This window comes from Octodon degus, unplaced genomic scaffold (assembly GCF_000260255.1).
Source record: "Octodon degus isolate 3935 unplaced genomic scaffold, OctDeg1.0 scaffold00323, whole genome shotgun sequence".
Classification (NCBI taxonomy): Eukaryota; Metazoa; Chordata; class Mammalia; order Rodentia; family Octodontidae; genus Octodon; species Octodon degus.
The window spans coordinates 575755-601542 of NW_004524899.1; the positions used below are offsets into that span (position 1 = coordinate 575755).

Genomic DNA, 25788 nt, shown 5'->3' on the forward strand with positions numbered 1-25788 from the left:
GTTTTTCTGTGAAGAAAAGATTGTTATAGAATTTAATCTGTTAAAATTATAGTTTAACTTCATGTTATAAATTTTTTGAAAGCCTGATTTTTTCTTAAATTCCATAGTTCTACTTATGCCTTTGCTGCAACATACAAATTTTGAAAAGTTAAAAGTCATATTACTTTTAAATAATGTTTGACACTCTACATACAAGAATTTTGCTAAGTAAATGCCTTCAAATGTTTAACTGTATATACGTGTTGGGGTGGAGGTCAATAGCCGTTAGTTTCCTAAGTAGTTAGTATTCAAATAGTGAATTGAAGAAGTCAAAGTCAACTATAATGAACGTATTTCACTTCGATATTTCAACTTCAAATCACAGTCTGCTGATTTCTGATGATTACATTTCAGTGCACCAGCCTGAGGTTTTATTCCATTTGGAAGATCTGCAACTTCTGTTAGGCATTCTGGGCATTTCTTCATTTCATATTGTATTTTTCCTCATGGATTAAACTTAAGTCACTGAATTGGAAATTACAATACTTTACATTTTTTAGAAGGTTTTAAATATTGGTTGTTGATTCAATTGTACTGATCATAGAAAAAAAATTAAGATTCCTGATTTAGCATATTCCATTGTCCAGCCAATGGTTATTTGTTCAGCTTAATTCAGTACTGTCTTGACAGTGATTAAAGAGGGTATCATCGTGTGACCTCCCAGAGGGTAAATGTGCTGCCCCTCGTGTACAGCTCCTCACCACCCCAGCATGGTCCTCCAGTAGTGTCTCCTCTTGGAATGGGTTTTATTACCAGTTTTCATCCGAATCCACTGAGGATTGGGATGATTCTGCTTTTGCTTCTCAGCCAGAAATTGTTTGATTCGGAAAGTCTTGTGAGAAGACATGGATAGGTTAAGAGGCAAGAGCACACACTGGATGGAGGACTGAAGCAGAAGAGGAACATTTTACATTTTAAATCGTCCCATTCCTCTTAAAAGACGCATTTTTGCTGTACAGGTTAATGCGTGGCAAACGTTTGGGGTGGCACCCGGTCCACAGACAACACTGCACACATTTGCTGCATTAGGGTCGTCTCACGTGGTCTGACACTAATGGCGTTAAAGGAGACACATTTAAAAGTGTACGTGGCCATTTCCTGTGATGCCAGAGCCCTGAAAGACTGTCTTTGACTGAAAAGTGAAACCAGTTAGTTTACTGCCAGGATAAATTCTGTGTGTTACAGACCTTAAAATATAGAAAGGCACTTAGGGAAACAGCATTACCAAGTGGAACAGGCACCGTTTGGTGCAGCGTGGTACCGATGACCTGCAGAGTGCGTTGAAGGGTACACAGCCTCAGAGAGCTCTGCCCTCCCTGGATCTGTGTGCCTCGCCCTGTCCCAGCCCCTCAGGCCAGTGAATGTGCAAGTTGCGAGGCATACTGCATTTGAACAGTGTGGCTTGGCGGAACATTTGCAGTTATGAAATTGCATTTATGAAAGGAGTGTTTTGCTATGTCTTGATCATTTGATCTCTCCTTGCCTGGCAGGCAGGTTAACGCCACCTGCAAGTCAAACTTTGATGCAAACTTCCGTAGTTTACATGATGTCAGTCTTATATAGTAATCATCATCACAGGCATTGCTGTTTCAAAGTAGCTCCATGGCTTCATTTGATCAGGAATAGAACAGTCACAAACTCTAGAGTGTGTGACTTTCTACCACCTACTGGTGCAAATAGATGTTTCATTCTTATAATCACAAATAACTTCCCATTCAGGGAGATAGCTCAGTAGAATAAGTGCCTGCTTGGCAAGTGCAAGGTCCTGAGTTCAGTCCCTGCTACTGGGGAAAAAAAACAAACAAACAAAAAGCATAAAAAATTTCCCATTCAGGCAATTTGAAATCTTTCCTATTGCTTCTGAAATTACTGCTATGTTTGTTGACCTCACCTGTTTTTCCATTGGTTCCTTTTGGGATTTTACTTTTTGAAAAAAATATTTCTCAATATATGTACTTTGGTGGTTGATTAAGGAAAAAGGCAAATATTATTCAAATTACAGTATCCTCTAGTAATTTGAGCCTAAATGATTAAAGTTGTAATGACCTAAAAATATTCAGAATAGAAAGTAATAAAGGTGGTATAAATCCAAAAACAATTTTAGGGTCTGGGGAGTAATTTTTTTCTACTAATTTCTCTAGTTATTCTTTCTCTAAATCTTATGGAAAAGGAAATGCAAATTACTTGATTGGAGCCATATATCTCAGATAATCAGACTAAGAATAAAAAGGAAAATGTATTGGAAAGAAAGATAACATGTTTATATTTTTCCCCCATCTGATAGTTCCCAGAATTAAAAATAATAACAAATTGACATTATATCCTTATCTTCCCATTATTATTCTTATAATGTAGATAAAATGGGGTGCCAGGTGAAGGTGCTACAAATGAAATTCATATGGAAATACCTTGGTATTTTATTTATATTAGTACTGGGAATTGAACTCAGGTTATTCGCACTAACCTGAATAAAAAAGGTGCATCCCTCACCCTTTTTAAACTTTTTATTATTATTTTGAGACAAGGTCTCACTACTAAATTGCTCAGTCTGGACCTGAACTTGTGATCCTCCTGTCTCAGCTTTCCAGAGTGCTAGGATTACAGGCATGTATCACTATGCCTAACTACATCCTTGATCTTTTATAGTAAAGAACTCCAAACAACTCAGTCCCTTGATCCAACATGTCTTCAGAATATTAACAAATGTGTCAAAATAGAAAGTTAGCAACTCTTTTGAAAAAATATCCCTCACTTATTGGCACTATACTACCATACCATTTTAGAACAAATTTTGGTTTAAGGTCAGTTTATTTTGTAACATGTGTAAATTCATTTTAGTTTATAGTCAAATAAATAGATTAAGAACTGGGGATATAGCTCACCTGTCTGGGAAGCACAAGGTCTTGAGTTTGATTCCCAGTACCAATAAAATAAAATGAAATGAAATGAAAAAATACAGTAAGCTTTGAGCAGATATTTCTAGTGAAAAGTTTGAATGAATAAATGGTAATAACTTAGGTCCATAACAGCCATGAATTAACTCTTATTTATTATACATGATGAAATATCCTGGTGTCCATGTATGTTCCTATATTTTAAATTTTTAGGATTGGCTGTAGCTGGAGAATTGTATTCCAAAAGGAATAAACCATGATTTTATTTCTATGAAATGCAGTTAACTTAGGAACATAAATGGATTCATAAATTTTGTTATTAAAATCTATGTGTACATCTGAAAACCTACATCCAAAATAGGATTGACATTAGAACATTATGAAATGTTTAGTATAATGAAATTGATTTGAGAAAAGTTATTCTTAAGTACAGCTTATTTATTACATTTTTTAAAATGTAATTATTTGACAATATTGTCACTAACCTTTTAGTGCTACTTATCCTAATGACCGCATGAATCATTTTGGTGTACATTTCCCATTTTAATTCTGCAACTAAAGTCCTATTCTAGAGACCTTTCAATGAATGCTATAGCTTTTATGTTTAGTGTTCTACTAATGTACTTCCATAGACAACTAATTTTTGTGTTTTCCCCCCTCTCTTCTTGTTCATGAAAAGAAACTATCGAGAACAGAGGTATGTAATAAGAATAATTTGAATATAGTACTAAAAGGTTTAACTCTTTCACATTATTGAATTTCATATATGCAATTATTAATCAAGTTCCCTTTGTTTTTATGCAAGGATGATCTTGATATTTTTTATGATCCTGAAATAATTTTAAGTTGTATTACTTTATAATAGCATATAAAAATGAATTTTTTCCATCTGAAATAAACTTCCTGTATGTGAAGTTGTCATGTTTGTTTACATTAGTTTATTGGCTTCTCTTCATGTTTATAACACCCCGATTGCTTGGTTTCATACAAAGGAATTTATTTTTTCTTTGTTACTGTTACAGTAATAACTTTCTTTCATAAATGACAAATATTTATCTGGCTGCAGTGTTGCTGTCAGGGGAAAGTTCTGGTACCTAGTGAACTAGTTAACTATGTAAGAAAATACTTTTGTACAGATTAGGTAATCACTCAGGTAAAGAAGTAATTGGGTTCTCTCTTGTTTTACAAATAAAAATGCCAGCCAAAGCCAGACCCGCTATTTAGCATTCCCTTATAATTTATGTTTAGCCACAGTGTAAAAAGAGATATTTTATATTCATATTGTTCTATAAGAATTACCTATTTTACCTATATTTAAATTGCCAAATACTACACTATATCCTTCCCATTTTTGATTTTTTCCTTTTTTAGTGGTACTGGAGGCTGAACTCAGGACCTCACAGGGAGCGAGAGCCCTGCCTGCCCCCCTTGTGTGGCAGGGTCTCCCTTTGCTCTCCAGGCTAAGCTTCAACTTGCCGTCTTCTTCCCTCAGCCCACAGAGTGGTGGGCTCAGAGACATACACCATCACCCCAGCTTATAACCTTGACCTTTGGCATCCAGACAGTTACTAGTATTGTTAGTCATTAATACCAAAATTAAAAGATAACCCTGGAGGTTAATGATCCAGGGTAGGTCTTGCACAGTGTTATCTCTGTGTTCCAGGCACTTATTCAGATTCTTACCTTTTGATCGTTTCCATTGTTCCATTAGGGGCCAGTGGCCGGTTAGGAGTAAAGTATAAAAAATGTGATGATACGTTTTGAGATGTTGGCCCCAACCTTCATTTTATCACAAATCAAAATTTTGAACTTTACTCTTGCACTTCTGTGTTGTCAGTTCAAACCCTTGCAAGGCTTTAGACATAAACATCTACAGACTCTTCAAATGTCTGGTACTCACAGGGGATTAATCAAAATCCTGATCACTTAGCACAGATAGTAGAAAATTTTAACCTTATCTGGGAGGAGCTAATTCATAATTAATGGAAACAGTAAAACCAAGAGAAAATTGACTAAACTTTAAAAATAGCTAGATTTCTTTGTGACATACTTTAAACACTGTGTCCTGGAGCACTTGAGTGGAGCAGCAACCACTTATACTTTCTGTTGAATATAAGTAACTAGTCAGCATACTGAAAAATCTGAGGCTGGTAACCTTCTTTGATGGAAAACAGAATTATGTAGATAAGTAAAAAGTTGATGACTCAGCTCTTTTTCCGTTAGACTATAATACAATCCTGCTGAATATATAAAAAGTAAATGAAAATGTCTCAATATGTAATATCAGCAATAGCAAAATAGTGCTCTAAGATGTCCTCAGTAGGGATGTTATCTAGAATAAGGAAATTGCCCACACTACAAAAATAATTAATATTTTAAAGTACTCAATCAGGGGACCATGGAGATAGCTCAGCAGTCTATGCACCTGCTTGGCAAGTGCAAAGGCCAGGTTCGATCTCTGGCACCGCATACTGTGCAAGCTGCATAGTGAGACCCTGTACCAAGTACATAAATTTACACTTAAAAAAAATTAAAGTACACATTCATTTTTCATTCTAAATCAATATATGAGTGGAGTTAAGACATTTCACGTGCAGAATCTCCTACATTGCATGGTATAATTCCATGCAATGTCACTAAATCATTGCATGAATCTGGCTATGCTTTTGGAATTGAGTCCGTATTATGAGAGTTGTTACATCTTTAGTGGATAGTTGTGAAAACATCTTTTTTTCCCTTGTCCATAGTTAGTGTTAGGTTTGTACAACCTACAACCTTTAGGTCAGAAAGTTGGGAATGTGTGTCTTCTAAATAAAGAGTGTCTCTTTTTGAGAGTATACATTAGTGATACAGAGACAGTACTAGCACATATATTAAGAAGTTTTCAGTCTTGTAAGATTACTTGCATAGAGGGGCTGGGGAGATGGCTCAATTGAATAAGCGCTTGCCTGGCAAGCACAAGGGCTTGAGTTCAATTCCCAGTTCCACCAAAAAAAAAAAAAAAAAAAAAAGAAGGAGATTACTTGCATAGAGAGATCTGATCATTTCCAAAGGATACTAGGAAGTAGAATGTATAGCTTTGAGTTAGCATTGCCTTTCAATTAGGTTTTCCTTTGAGGTTCTATGGGAGGAAAACCAGAAATGCACTAATTGGAAATACACTAATGTGTGATGTTGGAAAAAATCACTTAAACTTTCCTCAACTCAGAGTCAAAATTCTGTGTAATCTCCAAGTGTTACAGTGAAGAGACTTGTGTGTTTCTGATCAATGCATGAAAGAGGAGAATGTTTTCAAAAAGGAAGGCAGCATTCATCAGCAGTAGGAGGCCTATCGGTACCCTTTACACTGGTAAGAGTGTTGGTGGACATAAAGTTTTGCCACTAAATTCAAGATGTACTAAGTATGTAACCTCAGACTCCTTTGAGTGTTGGGGTGGCTCAGGCAGGCCAACTTGGGCATGACTTTCAAAATATTAACAAACACCACCAAGTAATTCCATAAATGAATCTGATAACGTGGTCAGTGTTTCTTCCCAAGAATGGATGCTCGAGATTTTCAGTATATGGGAGGAGTGTGATGTTTATTTACTAACAAGGCTGACAAAAAGATGACAAACAAGCCATGAATTCTTTTTTGTTCAGAGACTGCTTATTAAAAAATCAGTGAAAGTCTCACTTTGGGGCTGAACCCACATGTCACTATAAATCGCATCACTTTCAAGCCCCCAGTGCTATTGGGCAAGAGGTAGATCCATGCAGCCAGAGAGCCATGCAGCAGCCTTCGCTGTTTGTGTGCTAGCATGAGAGCTTCAGGATTTAGCAGCTATATTGTTTGTAACAAGAATTATAAATAGGCTTTAGTTTTGGGGAAGGTTTACAACAGAATAAAAAACATTAGCTAAGCTTTGATTTATAAAGTATCCCTATTTAATTGAAAAGTTTTTCCTTGTCTGAAATGACCACTCATCACTATGAGTGATGAGAAATAATATGCTTTAGGTCATGTCTTTCTAATCCATTGTTTTACTTTAAGCAGAACCCTCTCCTCTTCATTTTTTTCTCTTTCACTTGTTTTAGCCACTTTATTTTCTTCTTATGGATTTCCCACTTTTTTTTTAAAGCCTTTCTTGGTTCCTTTTTATATTATCATTGTTCCAGCAATATTCATGCATCTATCATTGTGACTCAGAACACCTTATGGAATATGTCTTAAAACAGTATAGTAACAATTCTGGTACAAGTCAGACACCAACAAAGCACTGGATAAGTGTCTTCATTAGCATTAGGGCTTAGATGTGGTTAAATTTTTTCTCATTCTGCATATGCCTAGGGATTATGCAAATAAATGTAACAGTTTAATGGGTAATTTTAGGAAAGATCGGACTTCTCTCCTAATGAGGTCAACCATTTGCCCAAAGGCTTTTGTGGTATCCAAGAAATAGTATTCCTTAGTTTTTACATTCATAATGCTCTTATGCAACAGCTAGATGACATAATGATGAGTTGGGTTGACTCAGTCTGAAGGAGAATTAGAACAAAACAGCAATGAGCAGGGACCTTCAGAGAAGGGATCATTGTGCTTTGTATCTGCTCCTCCAAAGTCAGTAAGCTGTAAGAGTTTGTCCTTGACTTTAAATGAGATGCATGAATTAAAAACACAAAATAAAATAAGGCTGTATAGGAAAGAAGAAAAGGCAATCTATAACTAATGTAGAAAGGGATAATTTTGAAGAAAAACAGCATTTTTTTCTTTGATTTATCCTTTACAAAAATCTGCACATGTATTTGCATGTAATGTAAGAAACAAGAGGAATCTACCTGTTATAAACAGCAGCACTAGTCAGGGTAGTTAGTGTGCTAAAAACTCTAAATTTTTAAAAAATGTGAAAAATAGTAAAAGTTTAGGAAGAACACCTAAAAAAGGATTGAAAAAAATTCAATTAAGAATTTTAAGAGCATCATTTGGTTGGTCTTTTATGATCATTCCTAAAAAATAATAAAATGTTATTGGTTATGGATCACTGATCATCTTTATCTTCACTGAAGAAACATTTTTTAAATATGCATAAAAGGGAGAGTGAGATATGTTAAATATTGTTAACAAATTCATAATCTGTCAGTAGTATTTCCTATGTAAAGAAGATGTGTCCATTCCTTGTGTTTCCAGGAGGACGCAGGCAGTAGTGTCTGTGTTTGGGACGCTTTACAGTGAAGCTAGATAATCTAGGTAAGAGTCTACTCTGGCTAGCCAAATAAAAGGAGGTGCCCCAGAAGTATACTAAACTGAACTTCTTCCCAACACCTTGACTGAAATCCACAGATTTTGGTGTGCTTGGCATTTAGGATTTTTGTGCAGTGTGTCTAACATGACTGTAGACTTCAGAGAAGTTACACTGAAAAACTGGTAAATCATGCTACACTAGAAGGCAAAAGTAAAAGCTCCAACTCCCCCGTGGGAGGCAGTCCCTGCGCACCTGCAGTGCCAGCTAGCTGAGGTATTGAGAAATGCTGGAATAGAGGCTTATGTGCCTGGACCATGCAAAGGCAAGGTCATTTGGGGGCTCAAGTGTGATTGACCTCTTACATAGTAGCTTGTGTTAATTTGAATTTGTGGAGACCTACCTCATCACCTGATTAAGATCATCATTAAAGGCAATAATGGTTAAAAAGAACTTTTAGCCATTATTACTGGAAATGTGTTGATAAGATACTGTATACTGTTATTTTTAATAAATATGATGCAAAAGGGAAGTTTCCTCCCTCAGGGAAGAGATAGAACTTTGATTTCATTAAGGCCATTTTTTCCCCCAGTATTAGTGCATTTTACTGATAAAGGATAAAACAAACCATGATTCCAGAGATCAAAGACCTCTCACATAGGAAGATAAGTTATTCATATGTTATTAATACTATAAATATAGAAGCTTATATTATTTTTCATGTAAAATCAGTATATCACGACTGGTAACAGGAAAGGATAGTCATGAGTTGGATTCACCCTCAGAATTAAAAAGTATAGATTTTAGAGGAGCCCATGTCAAAGATTTGTGACTAGAATTAGTCTTACAGATTAGCTTAGTGGTAAATTCCTTCTTTAATTAAAAGAAAGTAGATTACATTGCACAAATTAAATGCATGATTTATATCTATTGAAAAATATTTTTGAGCTTTATAACCATGTGTGAATAAATAGCATTGCAGTAATATGAGAGATTGTCAGTTATTCAAAAGAATGATGATTAAGTGTTTTAAACATTTACAGCAATATGAGAATCAAGATAAATAAGCAGACATCTGAGAGTGGCGTTTTTGAGAAAAAAATTAGCATTAGCATGTAACCAAGATTATCATGGTAACTGAGGGGAGACCACGCATGTGTTTGCTTTCCTGGGAGATTTACTCCAGTACAGCTGTGTTTAAAACTCTAAGCCCTATACTAATGTGAGACACCTTGCACACTAGCCCTGAGTGGAGGAGTCAAGAGTTGACTGCAGTTAGTTGGCTGTTTGAGGGCCACACATTGACAAGCAACCACATTAGCTACTGTAGCGTGGGGTCGTTGACTGGGGTCACCATATAAAGTTCCTCCCTCGTTCCCTAAAGAGAAGTGAAAAAAAATCTGGGCTAGCCTTAGTTCACAGTGAGCCGAGTGGGGGTAGCACCAGTGCCGAATGACACACTGCCCCTCGCTGTGCACTTAGGACAGTGGAGACAACGGAAGTCACCAGGTCTACCCAGAAAGACCCTTCCGTAGTTTCCACAATCCTTTCTTGCTTTTGGTAGATTATCTCTCTTTGTATAATACAGTTTTATTATAAAGTTACTCTTTTGACTCAACTTGGACTTCTTGATTTCTTCATTTTTAAAAAATAACTAATGAAACTCCAAACTGAACACCAAACTAATAATTTATTTGAATTAAGTTGTGGAATACCTTAGAAATCAATCAATTTAGAAAAAACAAGTCAAGGTTACATTTATCATATAATGTTCAGAAATTATGAAGAGTATTACAGTGGGGGAAAAACTACTTTATCTGAGAAGGACTATCCTAGTACATCTTCCACATCAATTTTTTTAAAAGACAAAACTGCAGCTAACATCTCCAATTATGAGATTACAGTTTAAAAAAATCTCATCTTTCCACGTTTCCCTCCCAAAGTAAAACCTTCTTCCAGTCTACACAAAGACATCAGTAACTGTATTTCTGATCAATACATTTAGAATAACTTTAACTTGTCACATTTATTAATAATCTTACGTGTTGTTATAGATTTGATTCATGTAGATCATTATCCCTACCTCTCTTTTTTTTTCCTGAAATAATATTTGTATATGTCTGTGTTCATGTGTGTGTCTTGTTTTCTGACTCTGAAATGTTTATTATGCCTTAGACAGTTACCCCAGGGAGATTATGTAAAAAAGCCTGGAGATGGCGACTCTTTTTATAGCGACATTCCTCCTGGAGTCAGCACAAACTCCGCATCTAGTTCTAAGAAGAGGTCTGCCTTTCTGTCGCATTTTCAGATTTCTACCTGTTCCATCCCACATTATTCCATTAGTCAGAACATTTCATTATTTTGCAGCAGGTTTGATTACTTCTTCCTTCTTTCTTGAATGTTAAAAAATAGTATCCTTTGTTCTTTGATTACTCTATTTCAAAATGCCATATGCTCAGAGCCACTTGGTATGCAAATCAGGCCACAAAATTGAAACAAAATAAAACAAACAACTCAAATCAAATCTGCATGGAAACCCCAGGGTATTTTAGTCTTGCTCTTACAATGCTTAAAAAACTAAGTTGCTATAGAAACTAACATCGTACTTTAATACTATTTTAAAATGGTGAGCTTTATGTCATATTTGGTAGTCAAAGAAAAAGGTTACTGTCATGCTTCAATAAAAGCAGTTAACATAAATTGATAATATAAGTGCTGTCTTGAATTTTTTTTTTAAATTTCATATATATACAAGCTAAGCTTGCTGTGAAACAGATTGCTTCTCTGTGACTCTTGTATTTGAATATTATGATTTTGCCTTTTTTTTTCTGGAATGACTGTTTGGAGATGTCATGATTTTATCCCTTAGTTTTTCCCTTAGTTGATGAATTAATTTATGCTTAATATTTGCCTGAGTTTTATAACAGTAAAGTGAGATTTTTATGTCTTAAACATTGATTCTGTATTCTTAAATTAAAAGTAGGTAATTGGCACTGTTTAAATTGTGCATGCTTTATAATTACAGTAAATGGATAGAAGAAATAAATAGTTGGATATAAGTACTTTAAGGAGTGAGATGTATATTTACATTGAAGCAAGCTAAAATATTCTTATGGGGAATTTCTTTAAAAGTTGGCAATAAGAGTGTAATGGATAGGAAACAAGTCTTGGTAGCCCCCAAAAGAAGTCTGGGCACATCCATTATTTTGCACAGTGGGTGACATGGCTAAGTTTTTAAATGGGAACATGATCTATCCTGGTGGCCTAGACAAAATGGATTATCTGTAAAAGTTCCACAGTGGTACTCAGTCTTTATGGACATTCATGAAGAAGGAGAGTAGAAGGAATTGGTGAGATCTGGGAACTCTGCTTTCTGTGGAATTTTGTTGAACATGAAGGACAGCTTTCACTTAGATAATAGATAAGAGAATTTCAAGCAAATGCAGATGTACTAGTGTGGGGCCTATAGAAAGATTTTTTTAAAAATGTTTGAAATTATTGAGCATTTGTGGGTTAGGAGATGACCAGGGATATACTTGAATTCTCTTACATAAATATTTCTTTGGTCAAATACAGATTTTTTTAATTGAGTAACATAGTAAAGAAAGAAAAACAAGTGAGTTCCAACAGAATTTCTGTTATCCTTTCTTATAAAACAGAAGTCATTCTGTAAGCAAATGATGTTCAGAAGTTCCAACCTGGGCCATTAACATGTAACAGCTCTGTTGAGTTCTGTGTGCTTTCACTCACTGGTAAATTCTTTTAAAAATAGATATGATTAGCAACTAAACAGAAAGGTATGTGGAAACAGTTTATAAATTTAGTGCTAGTGAAGTACTTAAAAAGAGCTTAAAATATTCCTTTGAATAATTTAAAAAATAGTAATGGCTTACGACTTGAGCCAGTTAAAAATCTATCAAATTATGAGACTTTAAGAATGTTAAAGCAGTTGTCAGAATTTTGCTCTGGGATTCAAGGTAGGTGTGTAGATTTTGCTTCTGGTAGATAACTTACTTAAGCTAACAGGAGAAGGCTGAGGGCTCAATGGTACATGGGCTTTGTGAGAGCCGTTTCCATGACACACTTTCAGCTTGTTCTGTTCAGCTATTGGACAATTCACCAACTTGTGCTCTAGTTGTTTGGATCATATTTGTGGAGAAAAAAATGCCAATTTTCTTGGAAAATAATTATATTATTAAAGAAGCCATAAATATAACTTTGATAAAAATGAGACTGGTTCAGTTGAGCAAATCTTAACAACAATCTCTTGGAAGTCCATGTTCCCATAATATTTGAATGGAAGCCATTGCTTTACAATTAAGAAACATTTATAGTGGGACCCCATTATAACTGTGGCCGGGCTTACATAACCAAAACACAAAGTAACTTTGTATCACGTGCATACTGTGCTCTGGGAATACAGATTGGCTTGTGTTTCTTTATGGACTATTGTAATGGGGTTCCATTGTATTTGACTTTTCTTAAATTGGATGTTGTGTAATCCTGCCTTCTTCATGAAGATATTCATGTTCTTTTCATTCTTTCATTTCAGATTTTTTTCTTGATTTGTTTTATTTACTGCACAGTGATGCTTATAAGTTTTGCTTACTGATTTCAAAGCGTTCATCTGATTCCATTTTTGAACAATATAAAAATATTTTCCATTTCAGGTCAAATGGCCTCTCTCATTCTTGGAGTGAAAGGATTCCAGACACAAAACATATTTCGGACATCTGTGAAAACGGACGGCCTCGAAGCAACTCTTGGCAAGGTACAGAGCAGCACGGTGACAGTATCTACAGGCACATCCCAAGTTCTATACCCTGGGCTCTGGTTAGAAAGACATAATTATTCCCATGAGCTCCCCAGCTCTTCTTCCAGGAGAGAGGAGGGTATTTAGAGTGAGAGTCCAGTATTTGCTTTTTTGTTTTATTTTTTCTCTTTGATGGGGGATGATGGGATTTGGTAGTATCAGTATATTAGCTTACTCAGATTTGTACCACTTTCTAGCTTCCCAAGAACATAGATGACAGTCCTCTTTGGCTAAGACAAACAACAGAAAAGAATGTATTCAAAGCAACCCCGAAGAACATGCAAGGGCTTCTCATTGCCTCAAATCACCATCTCCCCTTGCTTAGGTGTGCAAGGGTGTTTATCATAAGGAAGGGAGGGGAGAAATCCAATAAGCTAACAGACAAGGGAATTCGCCTGTGGTTTTATCTCCCCTGCCATTTGTGGTACTTTTCTTCCTTTGCTCCCTTGTGGAGAAGGAAACCTGCCAAACCTCCTCACCTTCAGACAGGGATGTTACTTCTTCCATGCATCGGAGAAAACGAGGGGCTACCTGTTAATGCCCTTAGTAGGAGGAAGTTAAAAAAAGTAGGTTTTATATTTGAAAGAAATAAGTCCAGCTGGGCATAGTAATGCATGCTCATGATCTCAGCACTCTGGGAAGTTGAGGCTCGATGGTCCCAGGCAGGAGGACCCCAGCCTGCAAGACTTAGTAAATTAAATAAGACCCTGTCTGAAAATAACATATAAAAAAGGTACTAAGGATACAGCTCCCTGTGACAGACCTGGCTCATTTGGGTGGTGAAATGCCATGTAATTGGACATAGAGCAATTACTTATTTATATGGAAATCTGGCTATATAAATCGTCTTTTCCAGGTAACCTGGGAGGCAACAGAAAGAAAATCAGAGGCAAAAGATTTAGACCTCGATCTAATTCAACTGAGTAAGTCTAAACCTATAATGGAAAAAGGCACTCCAAGGTCCATGCAATTAGTGTCTAACGTTAATTAAGCAGATAGCCAAAAGAACTGGTAAACCATGCTTCTGGACTTGGTTTTATTTCTTTAATGCTTTTTGCCCTTTAAAAATTAACCATGGCTTTTCTCTTTTACATAGGCATCTCCGCAACTGTGTCCAAACCAATGTTCACTGACAGTGGGGGTCCCACCCTTGCTGCAGGCTTTCCCACCAGTCACCTGCCATTGTGGTGTCTTGGTTCCCTCCAAAGGGAATTTTGATAACACCCGTTTCTTCTCATCACCTGGGTTTCAGCCATTTCAAGGGGCCACCCTTCCTCCTCCCACTACACATGCAGACTGGCAGCATCAGAGAGACTCCCTGTGCATTGGAGCATGATGGTGCTCGAAACCCGAAACCATGCTCTGAGGTCTTCATGGCTTCTATCTAAGCATTCTCTCAGACTAGGGATCTTTCCCCCTTTAAAGGATCCTTCTGAGGACCTGTAATAGGGCAGTGACTTAAACTTGCCCTTTAACCGAGTCATTGTCGTGAAATGAAACACTACTCATTTTAAATGACAGCCACTTTTTCTTTTTAAGTGGACATGAGCTGGAAGTTACATTTAAAGTCTTTTATAACGAAGTAAACACCTTATACTTTTTTAAAAATATTTCTTTAACTTATGAAAGCACAAGTAATAACTCCATTAAATCTTTAATCCCCCATTCATGGAGTCACACACATCTTATGTATCGTTTTAGGCTGAACTTGCCACCTGGTTTTAACTAACCATACTTTTTTAAGGCACCCAAATATTTCCACTTATTACTTACTCCAGTGCTATTTATCATTTTCAGGATCTCTATTACTTCTTCATGCCTTAATTCTTAAAAAGTCTGAATAGCAGATGTTTGTTAACTGCTTGTCAGAAACTTGTGTTAGCTTTACCATCATGTACCCTGCCTTTTTCAGTCCAGGAATAATAACATTGCCCTGAAATTTGGACCTTCCATCTGAATGGTATTGTCTTGTAAGTGGCTTATCAAAGTTTATTAGAGGATACTTTGCCTTAGAAACAATCAACAGTTTCAAGTGATAGCATTGCATGGTCCAGAATGGCATCATAGAACTTCATCATAAATAACTAATCGGCTAGAGTTTATCTTATGCATTCCCAAAGCACTTGGATGCTTTCGGGGTCATTGTTGATAAACTCTTTTGTGGAATGTTATTTGGTTTGTTTTGCATGAGGTCACCTGGTAAGAGCTCCTTAGCTTATCTCAACTGCACATGAAAAAAACAGATTAAAAACCACAAACTCTTCTATAGAACTTCCTTCGTGTACTATTGAATATTCTAACAGTGTTTCCTATAGCAAGACCTTGCCAGCTCCTAAGTGGAAAAAAGAACTCCGGCAGTATGTTAAAGTTAATTAGTTTAAGCTCCAAAGAACTTTTGATGTTTAACAATCTTCATGCAATATTTTCTAGGACATTCACCTATCTTTGAAAATTTTGCAAATAATTTCCACTCACATTGTGTGCGAAAAATTATACAACTGTAGTAGACTTTGATAAATCTAGCTTTGAGATAGTTATGGTACAATATTTAATAAGACATAATATTTAATAAGACATTCTAAAAGAGTCATCTTAGAAGGCAGATGAATTAAGAATTCCTTCAGATGTTTTAGGATTTTGGTTCTAGGTACATGGCTTATGTAAGTAAGTGGAGCACTATTCTCATATACCCACTGGGACAATTTCTCTCTATATATGCATTTTTATACATTTTAAAAATAAGGATTCTTGGGCTGGGGATGTAGCTCAGTGGTAGAGCACTTGGCTAACATGCGTGAGCCCTGAGTTGGATATGTAGCACTGCAATAATAGAATAATTCCTGCTATCTAATATGTCAAGAACTATGTTGGCACATTTTTAAGCAATCTCTTTTGCTTCTGATGTAATGACACCATTTGTGTGACTATAAAAGGAGCAAAATGACCCCAGGAAAAGGTACCTTTGATTTTTTTTTAACAATAGGAGGTATTTCAGGTCCATTATTTCAACATTGCCTTTAATACCTGATCATCCCCAAGGGTGATAAAAATTGGGACATGAATGACAACATGCACCACAAATGCATGCTTTGCAAATTAACAAAACAAAATGTCCTTGTTTGTTGTACTGTTTTCCCACCCAAAGCTTATGCATCTTCCTCACTGTTGTACATGATGTGAAAGAGTTTTTTGGCTTAGACTTTGTATTATATATTGTGTTTTTACAGGAGGGAGCCCCAAGCACCCGAGCCTGGGCACTCCCTCGCCCAGACAGTCCCATCCCAAGGCATAAGCCCAGGGGGCTCTGACAGCCCCCAGACAGGGAGTCTGGATCACAGGTCAGTCTCCACCTGCCCCTTCATTCTGGGCTGCCACTTAAGCTCCCTCCAAGTCCCTTCCTTGGCTGAGAACAGGGTCATTTGATCTTTGACTGAGCCTCCATGACTGCTCAGAGGTGCTCCTGGGCCAGCCAGCACCAGCTGATTTTCCTCTGCCTTTCCATCCTGGAGGACATGAAAGCTCTCCCATCCCGTCTGATGCATTTTTTGCATGTTGCGCTACCAGCCAAGTCAAGCCACACAGGATGATTCACATTTGATAGGATCCCACCATTCTGGCCACTGTGGTGTAGAGATAGATGTCAGGAAGTCCACCCTGAAGACCCTTTCCGGTCAGACTCCCAGGTGGGGCAACAATTCAGAGTCTCCTCAGTGCTCCGTGAATGGACCCTAGGCTTCTGAGTTGCTCCCTGGAACACAAGAACAAATCTAGCTAGATGGCTGTAGCTTTCATGGAGCAACCATGGCACTAGATCTTTGATTTCCCGAAATACTTAGTGAAAGAAATAAACATCTCCAAGAAGTGGCCCTCTCCCTGCAGGTGACTCCACCTGCTGTGTGTCTGTTTCACCTGATGGCAGCTGCATAAGCTTCTTCTACAGTTTTCCCAGGCCCAAGCACTCACTAGCCTTCCTCAGTGGCTGCACTTGCTTCTTGACTTTTCTTTTTGCTCAATCTCAGTGGAAATCTTTATGTAGTCTTCAGCTTTCTCGGTGAAAAGTACAAGTTGGCAGTGATTGTGGCGAAAGACAGTGATTGTGACTTGTTCCTAAATCGGTTACCTTACCAAAAATGGGCTTTAAGTATAAAAAGGCCAGGCGTTGTGGTACGCACCTGTAATCCCAGCACTGAGGAAGCTGACGCAGGAAGATTGCTATGAGTTTGAGGCCAGCCCAGGCCATATAGTGAGTTTAAAGCCTGCCTGGAAGCCTGGAATGTACAGTGAGACCCTGTCTCTATTGAAAGTATTTGAAAAGTATAAAGAGAAATAAAACCCTTTTTAGAAAGAATTGTAATGTTATTTTGTAGAATTCCTTGGTAATGGCTAGCAGTGAAGGAATAGGCTATGAAAAAAATAGCCTGCTTTTAAAAACTATTGCTAAGGAAATGTAGTTTTGGCTTTAAATCTATTTGCAAACAGCTCAAGACTACTATAGAGGAAAAAAGTGAACTTGAACTGAGAACAAATACTGTATTTTATAATAACTTAAATTTTATAGAGCTTGGATCTTCATTGCCTATACTGTTCCTAGAAGTTACTGTCTTTAAAATGAAAAAGTCCAGTAAAACCTCCAAATTCTTCCAGTATTGAATTTATTAAATCTGTATTCTTCTACAAGGCCAAATGGTTCTCAGGGTATAGATCAAAAGAAACTCTGGAAATTGACAACCACACCTCCAACTTTACTGCCTTTAAAATCTGCACCGGAATGCTGATGGAGATGTAGCAGGATGCACCAGGGAAATGCTAACTGAGTTCCCTGTCACTCTGGCAGTCCTTCACTCAATGACTCCTGAGGGCCTCTTCCCAGCAGCTCCAGGAGCACTTCGGTCTGGAGGCTCAAAGGAGCATTGCTGTTGCTGCCGGCACTCATCCCAGCCGCACGCTTGTGGAGCCCTCTGTGGACCACACTTGCTGTGCTTTGGGCCCCACTGTCCAGAGTGGACCTCCTCTGCACCTTCCCCTGCTGACGCGAGAGGACTTAGAGCCCAGCTTGGGTTCAGTTGTAAGGAATCAGGGAGGCGGTGGTCAAGTAAAAGAAAATTTGCTCTTTGAATTTGAATAACCTCTTGGGATTTTATATGCCCATATGACAGACTGGAATTGCAGCCTCCTCAATATTTTCAAAAAATATGATTACCATTTAAAAAACAAAGTGCCAAATCAGCCATTGCCTGGAAAAAAAGCACTTTGGAGGTGGGAGTGCTGACCTTACTGCAATTGAGAGGAAGTTCAGATTTGCTTTGGAAGCCACTGGCAAAGGGCTCCCCAGAGCTGTTGAATATATTCTAGGATGCCATGAGCCTTGCTATAGCTGAGATTATTCTGAGGTCATTGTATATATATATATATAAGTATGTATGTATTTATATATAAGCTGCCTCATAATCACCCAGTGCCCATCCTGGTTTATTTGCCATAGTCACTTTGCATATGGAGGGTGAAGACATCCTTGCTAAGCTTGTGCTGTGTATTTTCAGATTTTCTATCTTGTTCTGCTTTCTTTGTTCCTTCCATTGCTTTCTGCAGGTATTTAAATCCATGGTTCAAAAGAGACTATAATGTAGCTAAGTGGGTAGAAGATGTGAATAAAAACACTGAAGGACCATACTTTAGGTATTTTATAAATTAATTTTATATCCTTTTCAAACTCTTCCAGCACATACGAATATTGTACTGTGACTGGCTCTCTCTCTTGTATCTCCTCATACAAGTTCTTATAGACGGAAAAGGTCCTGTTTCTTTGCTGCCATTTGAAAGGGTTTCCGTTTAGTGCATGTCCCTGTTGCCATCTTAAGCTTTTCAGTAGCTTCCTCTTCATTTGATGCTATGTAACGTTCTATGGGCATGAACCATACCTTCACTAATAAAGAAGCGCTATTAACCTCAACAGTTTAATTTCTAGATCTAGCAGTTTCATAATGCATTTTTTCCTAATTATTGCTGAAGAATGCATAGTATATATGAAAACTCAAAGGAAAAAAACATGAAAAAAAGCAAAATTTTACCTTGAGTAACAATAAGGGTTTACCCTAACTGGAAAAATCCTTGAGTGTAGACTTTCCTTGTTCAGTAGAACATTTGCTACCTGAGAAGAGCTATGCTAAGAAGAGCACATCATGGCTTTCCAACAAAACAGTTTTAATACTCATAAGAAATGTGCAACACCTCAAATAGAAAAGCAGAGAAAGAACATGTTTTTGACACAGAGAAAAACATCCCTATGCTGTGTAAACTATCAAATTTACTCAACTTAATACAGCTTTGTGTAACATTACAGGTCAGAGAGAATTTCTTAATAGCATTTTTTTTATCACCCTTTATAATATCAGAGAGGTTTCCTAGACTTTATATCTGAGTACTTTGTGGACAACTAATGTTGAACATCATTTAACAATGAACTTTTCCCGCTATGACGGGTCAGCATTGAACAGATACCAAACTGTGTGTGTGTGTGTGTGTGTGTGTGTGTGTGTGCGTGTGCGTGTTAAATCTCAGCACCCATACACGGTGGCTCTCTCCTCCAGTGTGCCATTTAGTTTAGTCATATACAGTTTGAGAAAATGATTAGAATTAACTGCATTTTAATTTGATCCATTGCATTTGCATATACCCCAAGGAAAGCGTAACTCCTGCTTGCTTACAAAACCACGCCCTGCTTTGATGCCCAGCCTTTCACTCCCGCCCTGTCCTCTGCTTCCCACACTTCCCTACACTGAACCTCATGCACATACACTCACAGTCAAACATCCCACCCTCACCTGTAGCTCCCAAGATGGCCAGCATCAGGAAGACAGGTAAGATGATCTGCAATGCTACTTGGAATTGTGGCTCACCTGCATTGTACTGAGGCTTGTGGGCAGATTGTAATTTGTACTAGCCATGGAACCAAAACAGAACACCTTGAGTCCTGTGTAGGTTGTGGCTTTGTTCCTACATGGACTTTAATGTATTTGCAGCAATAATCTGTAAGATGGTACCCTGGAAGAATCCATTCACCTCCCCTGGGTGAGCTGAGTAGTTCCTGTGGCTCCCAGAGAAGAGTTCACATTTCTTAAAAGCAGCCCCCGGGTCTGCCCAGAAGCTGCATGACTAAAAGCAGTTTGGATGGGGAAATGCTTTAGTGCCCCTGGTTGCACGTGCAAAGCTGCATGGGCAATGGTAGAGGATTCCTGTATCTCCTCTTTTAATGTGAGATGTTGGTTCCTATAGTAGATACTCCCATTAAGAATTATTTAAAATTCATATTTTTGCTTAGAGGCTAACGTCCATTGGACAGTTCATAATTTAAGTGTCCTTTGGGGGAATGATAAGGGTTATGCTGGTAAGACTTAAAAATTGACTCCGAATTTCTGTGGCAGTGATAAATAATTGAGGCAACCCAGAGCTTTTGATGCCATGATTCTAAAATGACAGAATTTCATTCACTCTCCACTCAAGCCCTATCTCACCAAGCAGGCCTGAGTACATCCACACATGGGTTTTTGCTCTGCCAACCATCTGGTTAAGCTCAGATCAGCTTCATCTGCCACTAGGTCATTCAAGGGACTCACCACCACCACCACCACCACCAGTAAAACTATCAGTGAAGGCAAAGGTCATCTTCATCACCCACGTGGTACTGGCTTTGTGCCATTTTATCTGAATGTGATGGGGACTTTTGTGACTGCAGTAAAGTCCCAAATATCGTGTGGCACAATATAGTATCTGTATCACCATGAAGAGTGAGACAAATACCTCTGGTCTCTGAGTGGCAAGATACCCTCCACTGGGCCCTCATGTGACAGTGGTCAGATTGTCCTCAGCATGTATTGGGGCTACCAGGAAGGAGCAGGTGAGATTAGGGTGAAAGCACGCTGTCACCACTCCTAGAGCCTGGAAAAAGTTCTGTTGGTGACACTGATTCATATGGGCTTGGAAGGTGTCATTACCCTTGAGTGTTACCTAGCAGATCACTCACTTCATTGATGTTTTTTAAATTTTCCATTGTCTTACATTTCTACTTTCATGCCGTGACTTTGAAAATAGGTTAATAATTGTAACTGTCACATATCAAGTAACTACTGTAATCTTTATGTCTCACATCATGAGATGTAGGCATCATTATTCCCTGGTTGTTCTTGGGCAAAACTGTGGCACAAAAGAGTTCCTGGTCTTAGAGTAGAGTTAGAGTATATTAGAGCCAGAATGGCAGGTGGCTCTGTCGGACCTCTATGAGTTTCTCTTTACTTTCTGAGAAGTAAAAGGGTGAAGATTCACACTTAAGCCCCACATGAGGCACAAAGTCCTGGCTTTGGCTGTTAGAAAAGGGAATGAAGAGTGACTGTGTCTCCTTCATATGACTGGTCAGCTTGCAGGCCTAGCTACAAAATAGAAATCCAGAAAATCTGAAATATCTCAAGATGCACCACAACCCATTGGCACAAACGCATACCTTCATTGTGTAGTTTTAATTACAGCTACTACAGTTAGGATGATTTTTTTATAAATTGAGTAATGGTAGCGGCTATATTCATGCAAAGGTTCACTTTACTTTGTCAGTGCTTGGGCTGGGCTGCTGCCCCACTTTAGCAAAAGCTGTGCTGGAATTGTCCTCCTCAGACTTTGATGGGAAATAGTGCATTTATTTTCTTTAAACTAGTCTGCCCTGTCCTGTTTGCTGCCTTTATTTTCACTCCTGCGGTAGCCTTGTCCATCCCCCCACCAAGACCTGCTCCCTTTCCCCACTTTCTTCCTCTTAGTGCCAGAAGTGTCAGTTGAAGTGAATGTTGATGGAAGAAGCAGTATAGTGCAGATTCCCTGGGGTTCTAGAGAATAATACCTCCTGTTCTTATTTTCCTTCATTATTCGCTTTGCTTAAAGAAGGATCTGCAAGGGAAGACTGGGCTTCCAGAGCTTCTCACTGGAATGGCTTTGTAAATGTACTGACTGGGCGGTGGCCACTTGAGACTGGTGTGACTAGGAAGCTGCGAGCTAGAATCTCCTGCCAGGAGTACACTTACTGCAGCAAATTAAAAAGAGGATTGGCCAGGTGTGGTGGCACACACCTATACTCCCAGCACTCTGGAGTTTGAGGCAGGAGGATTATTGTGAGTTTGAGGCTAGCCTGGACTACAAAGTGAGTTCAAGGCCAATCTAAACTGTATAGTAAAGCTATCTAAAAAATGCAAAACTTTGTGTCTCGGCCTTTTGGCTAAGATCAAATGTAAACACAAAACAGAAAAAAAAAAAAAATAGAGGAGTTGGTGTGCATAGTTCCTGAAGTACGCAGTACTTGGTTATGTGTTTGCGTGTCTAATTAGCTTCCCTCAGCTTGGATTTCTTACCAGTGACATTTAGGCTAAAAAGCTGAATTCATGGTAATAACCTTCATTTTAGAAGGATTCATGAAGTACTAAAATGTATAAACTTGCCCTCATTCTAGACGATCTTAGTTATTTTAAAATGTGTCACTAAAGTAGATTCATTCTGAAATAGAAAAATATTCAGTGTATGTTGTTTTGATGGAATTTTAGAGCATTTCGAGTACTTCATATTCTTGTATAACTACCCTTGATTCTTAAAATTGATGAAGAACCTGGATGTCAGAGTTGGTTGGAAAAGTGATTTTCACACATGAGCTTGAATTCAGTGTCTGTACAGTGGAAATAAGATTGAAAACGATGGCCAAAGCAGAGCCAAGGATATTACCTAGACGGGAACCAAGAGCAGGACAGGCAGTAGATCTTCCCCTACCCGATGCCTCCTCCCCTCCCCACCTCCTTCCCAGGGTAACTCAGTTATAGCACAGAACTGCATCCTACAGCAGTAGAAACTTGTGCTAGAAGGTGGCAGTGCAACCAGTTCTTGATATGAGCCTTTGCCACCTTGTACCAGGAATTAAGGAGTCAAGAGTGTGCGGAACCGCATTTGGGAAGGGGATGGCTGTTGAAATCATCGTGACTCTTCTGTTGATACACTCTGAATGAGTGTTTTCACTCAGCTTTGTCTTCCCCAGTCTTAAAGACAAGTTAGCAGGCACAGCCTCTTCTAGCGCACCTACTCTAATTGCATACATTACCATTACAGATACAAGCAGCAGGCAAGTTCAACATAACACACCACTGCTTCCAAGCAATGCTGAATGTAGAGATGTTATCAGGCCATTTTTGTATGTTCTCATCAGACTTTGTTTGGCTGAAACTGCACTCCTTACTGCTTGCATGTGTACTAATTTATTATTATAATCTTTGTATCTGCCTTTGTTCTCTCACCACTAACACACTGGCCTCTGAATGCATGAGCTTTGTGTAAACTAGTATGTGATTTAGCAACTAGTGAATAGAGCGGTGGTAATGTATTTTAAGATCTTAATTAGAAGTATTGTACTTAGAAACACTTTTTATATTAAGTGGTAAAAACAAGACAGAATATTAATATGCTGTGTACTTAATTTACCGGGATGAGCTCTTAAGTAATTTTATTTTTGTTCTGTTAGCTATTTATCTGTTCTAGAGGAAACTTCATTGTTGACTTTCTAGTTGAAAAGTATGATTCTATATAGTAACATTTAAGCAAATCTGTTGCATTCGTGGGTTTAGGAAGCTAAAATTTTAGCAATACAGTTTTGGGAATGACAGAGTTATTTTCCTAGTAGTTAATGCTTTGCAGTAGGAGCTTATGAACATAGAAGTCAGAGGGTTTGTTGTGAACCCGCTTTTCAGATACTTGCAAAGGATATTTGGCAACCTTGTGATATTTATGTCATATATTCTCGACGTCTCAGGACTCTGTCTCCTGCCAAGTCTCCTTCTTCGTCAACTGGGTCTATTGCCTCCAGCAGAAAATACCCTTACCCGATGCCCCCACTTCCTGATGAAGAGAAGAAAGTGAACCGACAAAGTGCCAGGGTAGGTGGTGAAAGTTTCCTTGTATTTTAGTCATTCCCACTTTTTCTGTGAGTAGCCATGTTTCCTAAAACTTGTTCTTAGAAAATCAGAAAAATTAAAATTGACAATTAGTAGATTCTTGGGGCTTTGGGGAACAGATTTATAATTGCAAACTAGTTTAATTTGCATTGGCCTATCTAGTGATACTTGGTGCATATTATTTATTTGTTACTGTGTACAGTACTTGCATCTTTTATTATTTATTCATTGTAATTAATATGTTAAAACCTGGAATTGACAAAAGCATCCATGTATTTTGCTTTGTCAGTTTTTTTAATACCCCTGGAAATGCCAGAGACTAAGTAAATTAGCCTCATTGCCATGTTGAATTTACTTGAACAGGCTTTTTACCTGCTAATAACATGTCAATAGGATTTTAGAAATAGGAATCTGTGACCAGAATTCAGATCAGGGCTGGGGTTGTATGTTAGTGGTACAGCACTTGCCTAACATATACAAAGCCCTGAGTTCAATCCCCAGTAGCACAAAAAAAGAAAAAGTTTTGGAGATGGTGGTTGAAATCACTTTTTTTTCAGTGCTTTGAACAGAGCTACAGCCCAGCATCAGAAAGCCCAATTTAAAAAACAAAAAGGAGGTACTGACCCTTTCTATGAAATTATGATTCAATAGAAGTTTATTTAAATATTAAGTCTCCAGCTGGGGATGGTAGCTGTATCAATCAAGGTTTTACTAGAGAAACAGATATAACACAAGATCTACAAATGTACCAAAAATTACAAGATTGGCGTACAGTGGTCAGCTATCGAGTTGGATGCGTGCAGAGGGTGTCTGAATGCTGGAGGCTGAAGGGTCCAGCGTAAGGTCGGGAGTTCACTGAAGTGTTCTGTGCAAGTTTGTACAAGGAGGCCCATGGACTTGTGACAGAGAGCTGATCAGTCTATGCTGAAAGGCTGAAGGATCCAAAGTGGAGCCAAAAATTCTGTTAGAAGCCAGGAGACAATGTCCAAGTTGAAGGCAAAAACTGGATCTCCAGAAAAGACTAGGTCTCCTCCAAAGTATGGAAGCCCCCTTCATCTACCCATTTCCTTTTTATACCATCGGGCAATGAGCTGCCCTATGGTGTGTGCTCTACACCCTTGAGTATAGAATTGCTGAGCCAATTTAGTAAAGCTTCTAAACTTCTCAAGTTGACTCAATCAGTCAACTGCTGCGATCCTGATTACAAGACTGGTACCAAGAGAGTGGGGTCATTGCTGTGATGTTGCCTGGCTTAAAAGCCTTGGGAATTAATTTGGAAAGGTTTTGAGAGACTGGCCTTGAGGCAGCCCCTATATACTATAAACTATATGGGAGATTAGGGTTGGAGCCTAGGAAATCAGTATTAGCGTACTGATGGAAATGCTGCTGGATAAGATGAAGCTCAGAAGGTTTCTACTGAGGAGGACTGCGTGGGCTGCTGGGTCCCGGATAGTAGCTTGTGCTTCAGCAAGAAGTTCATTTGTACTTTGCTTGTGTTTAGAGATATTGCAGGGGTGGGGGGAGGGAGAAAAATTTCAGTGTAGTCTATTGTCAAGATGGTGGCATGGTTATTATTGAGAGCTTTCAGACAGATCTGTGTTTCAAATGAAGAGTGTAGAGCCATTAAGGTGATTTGAAGAATTTGGCCAGAGAGAAGGCTCCAGGGGAGCAGTGGGTTGCAAGGATGAAATACAGGAGACTATGGTTGTTGAAAAGAGAGGAACAACGGAAAAATAAACTGCACCCTTTCACCTGAAGGCAAGAGTGTATTCAAATTGTAGGAGATCCCTGCTTTTTAGTCTTGCCATGCCCTCTTGTTAAAAGTGAATGGGATGTAAGGTTTGTGATTGTAATAA

The 25788-nt window shown here is 38.2% G+C and overlaps 1 protein-coding gene across 2 annotated transcripts in view; it reads left to right on the plus strand.

Moving 5' to 3' along the window:
- Adam22 (ADAM metallopeptidase domain 22) overlaps positions 1-25788 on the plus strand; it is a 95134-nt gene that overhangs the window by 60343 nt on the left and 9003 nt on the right. Inside the window, exons 22-26 of one of the 2 annotated variants that reach the window (XM_023708045.1) lie at positions 3613-3630; positions 10328-10522; positions 12823-12923; positions 13822-13888; positions 23791-23914. In XM_023708045.1, the coding sequence (XP_023563813.1) occupies positions 3613-3630; positions 10328-10522; positions 12823-12923; positions 13822-13888; positions 23791-23914 (505 nt within the window). The remainder of the gene's footprint in view (positions 1-3612; positions 3631-10327; positions 10523-12822; positions 12924-13821; positions 13889-23790; positions 23915-25788) is intronic. The other variant, XM_023708046.1, reaches the window with a different exon arrangement.